Raw genomic sequence first — 2,828 nt, forward strand, 5'->3', positions numbered from 1 at the left:
CTCCTGTTTACACCAGAAGGAGCTAGGCTGGGTAGCAGAATCAGAACCAGAGATCCTGTGAATAGACTGGACTCACTGATCCTCTACCCAATGCTATTACTTACAGCTAAGCAGAACAAAGGAGAATGATTTATCTGATTCCGTGCTTTGGGGCTTTTTTATACCACACTTCGGTGCCTTCCTTTTCTCATTTTACCTGTGCTTCCCTTCCCTTTCCATTCATTTCTTCAATCTAAAATTTATGCGGCCAAAACTCCAACTAGGGAACATGAAACAGATTTGCCAAGAGTCTGATGGTCGCCACCTGATCTGGGCTGGCCTCAAGACAACCGAAAAGGCAAGGCTGCGCAGTGTCACATGTAAGATTCATGCTTTCCTTTCCCACAGCCACCATTTCCTAACTCAGCCGCTGGCTCTGGCAGGTGCTTAGGCTGTGCCTGACTGGACATCCATCCTCACCCATCTTGGCTTTCCCCAGAGAATGCCAGAGCTGTCCTTAGGCTCTGGTAGACGGCTACTTACTTCACTGTAATGTGGTTAGGGCCAGGGGTTCTCTCCTAAAGTTCTGTCACCTATGTAGCAAATGTGTTGATTCTATTCAGAAGAGTAGCACCAGTTTTCTCCCCTCTATCCTAATCTAATCACATTGTCACTCTACACTCAGAGAAATCCATACCATAATAAAACAAGTATCCCCCTTTAGAAAACAAGTGGTCCATTTTCATCAGATGCTGCCCCATAGCTGTCAGAAACTGCCAATTCTTCTGCCAACTCACACTCAGCCCTGCGGTACAATAAACAAATTAAGACAAAACACAAAGTACAGCTACCGCTTCTCTCCAACCCTGATTCGGGGATTTCTTCTGTCCTTCGACATCATTTATTTTTAGAAATTTGATAAGCTTCCGGCTGTTCTTCCCTTATTTTAAGACTACATGTTTATAATCATATGGAGCAAGCAATAAATAGATGAACTAAGTCAATAACTCCTGGAATCTTTGCAAACAGCAATATTGTCAAGTATACAATCTGTCATTGTTCTGGCTCCTATCAAGTTGAATAAACACATAAAATAAAAAAGATTTCCTGTAAGTTCCCAGTGACACAACTGTGGCCACACCTACTGAGAGAGACATAAAAGGCAGAGAAGCCTGACTCAGTCTTCAGTGTCAAAGCGGTGAACGAGTCATTTCATTGGCACTTGAGTCGGCAAAGGTATTGTCCCTATCACATCTATGGCTTTTAAAGTGGGTTTTTTTTTCTCCCTGGCTGTCTTCAAACTACCTTCTGTAAAGCTTTGGCCTCTTCCTTTTTTTCTTTTCCTGTCCTTTCATGACTTGGTGTATGAGCTAGAATTACACACCAGGCAGATTTCAGAAAATGACTGTCTTATTTTACTGATGGGAAACCAAAGGGTAGTCAGAGAACTGGATTCAACCAAGGGCCATGTCTTCCCCTGGGAAGAACCTTCTACCACCAAAGACTATTAGGAGAGAACTGAACATTTCCAGCTCTGTTTCTCTCTTACCTCTGTATAAGGTGACTATCTCTTTCTTATGGCTTTGTTTTTCCTAAAGCTAGGCAAGCATTGATTGGATGCCTACAATGGATGATGCACTAAGTTGAGCCCACAAGGAATCCCAAGACAAATAAAACATTCTCAGAGAAGTTTACAATCTTGGGGAATAGGTGGATGCATAGGAAGGACAGCAAGAGAGTGAGAAGGACAAGGGGGACAGTGCTGAGTGGGGGCTAAGTCAGTCAGAACAGTCTCTCCAGAAGTCCGAAGCAGAGGTGGACACCCTCGCCAGCATCTGTGGCTTAGCTGACAGCCACTGGTCTCTTCCTGTTACAGAAGTCAAGATGGCCAAAGTTCCGAACCTGTTTGAAGACCCGAAGAACTGTGAAAGGTAAGAAGTAGATTCTATCTCTTGTGATTTAATGAGGGGTTCGAAGCTTATTAGAGCCTAGCTAGGAGTTGCAACAGCCAGCACGGGATTGGGCTGGCAGAGTCTGGGGCAGCTTCATATGAAATCAAGGAGAAGGAAGGCAGTATGTTATATGGAGGTGCACTTTGTAGAATAATTATTTTTGAGATCTGCTCAGCGGTCCTATATGAATTTCAACCTTGACTTAGGTGCAGCCTCAATTGAGTCCACAAGCCCAGATACAGTCATAGGTTTTAATGGGTTGTGTGCCAGAGAATCTACTCTCAGAAGTTCTGAGTCTCTGTTAGAAAGAGGAAATCACATCCCAGCAACTTGAGCACAGCACAGTGTTCATGCAGTCAAAGCTCATCAGGAAGCCCAAAGTTATAGAACACTGCGAACCAATATGATTTTCCTACAAAAGTATGAACAAAAAGTATGAACACAAACTAAGCTATTAACATGTTGTCTGGGTATTTTTGCAAATATTAATTATTAAATCTATTCTAGTGAATACATGAAAGTCATGTGTGTGTGTGTGTGTGTGTGTGTGTGTGTGTGATAAAGGATCTATGTAGTGTTTCAAAAGTATTTCTGCTCTTGAAGGACATTTTCTGGTGAAATTCAATTTAAACTCTTCAAGTTGTTACCAAACCTAGCTTTTATACACAAAGTCCAAGCCCTGCCCCAATGATTACTTATTCCAAGTTAGTGAAGTACAAATGACTGTATATGTGTGAATTTATAGCTGTCCTTAATTTTCAGGGATAACAGTAATGATTTGTTTGTGCATTTTACCCAAACTTAATGTGCTTATTAAATTCAAGAAGAGTCAAGATGATCCCCCACACTTTGCCTTTCCTGTTTTTTCTTTTTCTTTCTTTCTTTCTTTCTTTCTTT

General features: G+C 41.9%; 1 protein-coding gene across 1 annotated transcript in view; it reads left to right on the forward strand.

Moving 5' to 3' along the window:
- Positions 1–2,334: 2,334 nt before the first annotated feature.
- Positions 2,335–2,828, forward strand: part of Il1a (interleukin 1 alpha) — a 10,484-nt gene continuing 9,990 nt past the window's right edge. The window contains exon 1 of the mRNA XM_023717359.1: positions 2,335–2,364. Coding sequence (XP_023573127.1) covers positions 2,335–2,364 — 30 coding nt within the window. The remainder of the gene's footprint in view (positions 2,365–2,828) is intronic.

This window comes from Octodon degus, unplaced genomic scaffold (assembly GCF_000260255.1).
Source record: "Octodon degus isolate 3935 unplaced genomic scaffold, OctDeg1.0 scaffold00052, whole genome shotgun sequence".
Classification (NCBI taxonomy): Eukaryota; Metazoa; Chordata; class Mammalia; order Rodentia; family Octodontidae; genus Octodon; species Octodon degus.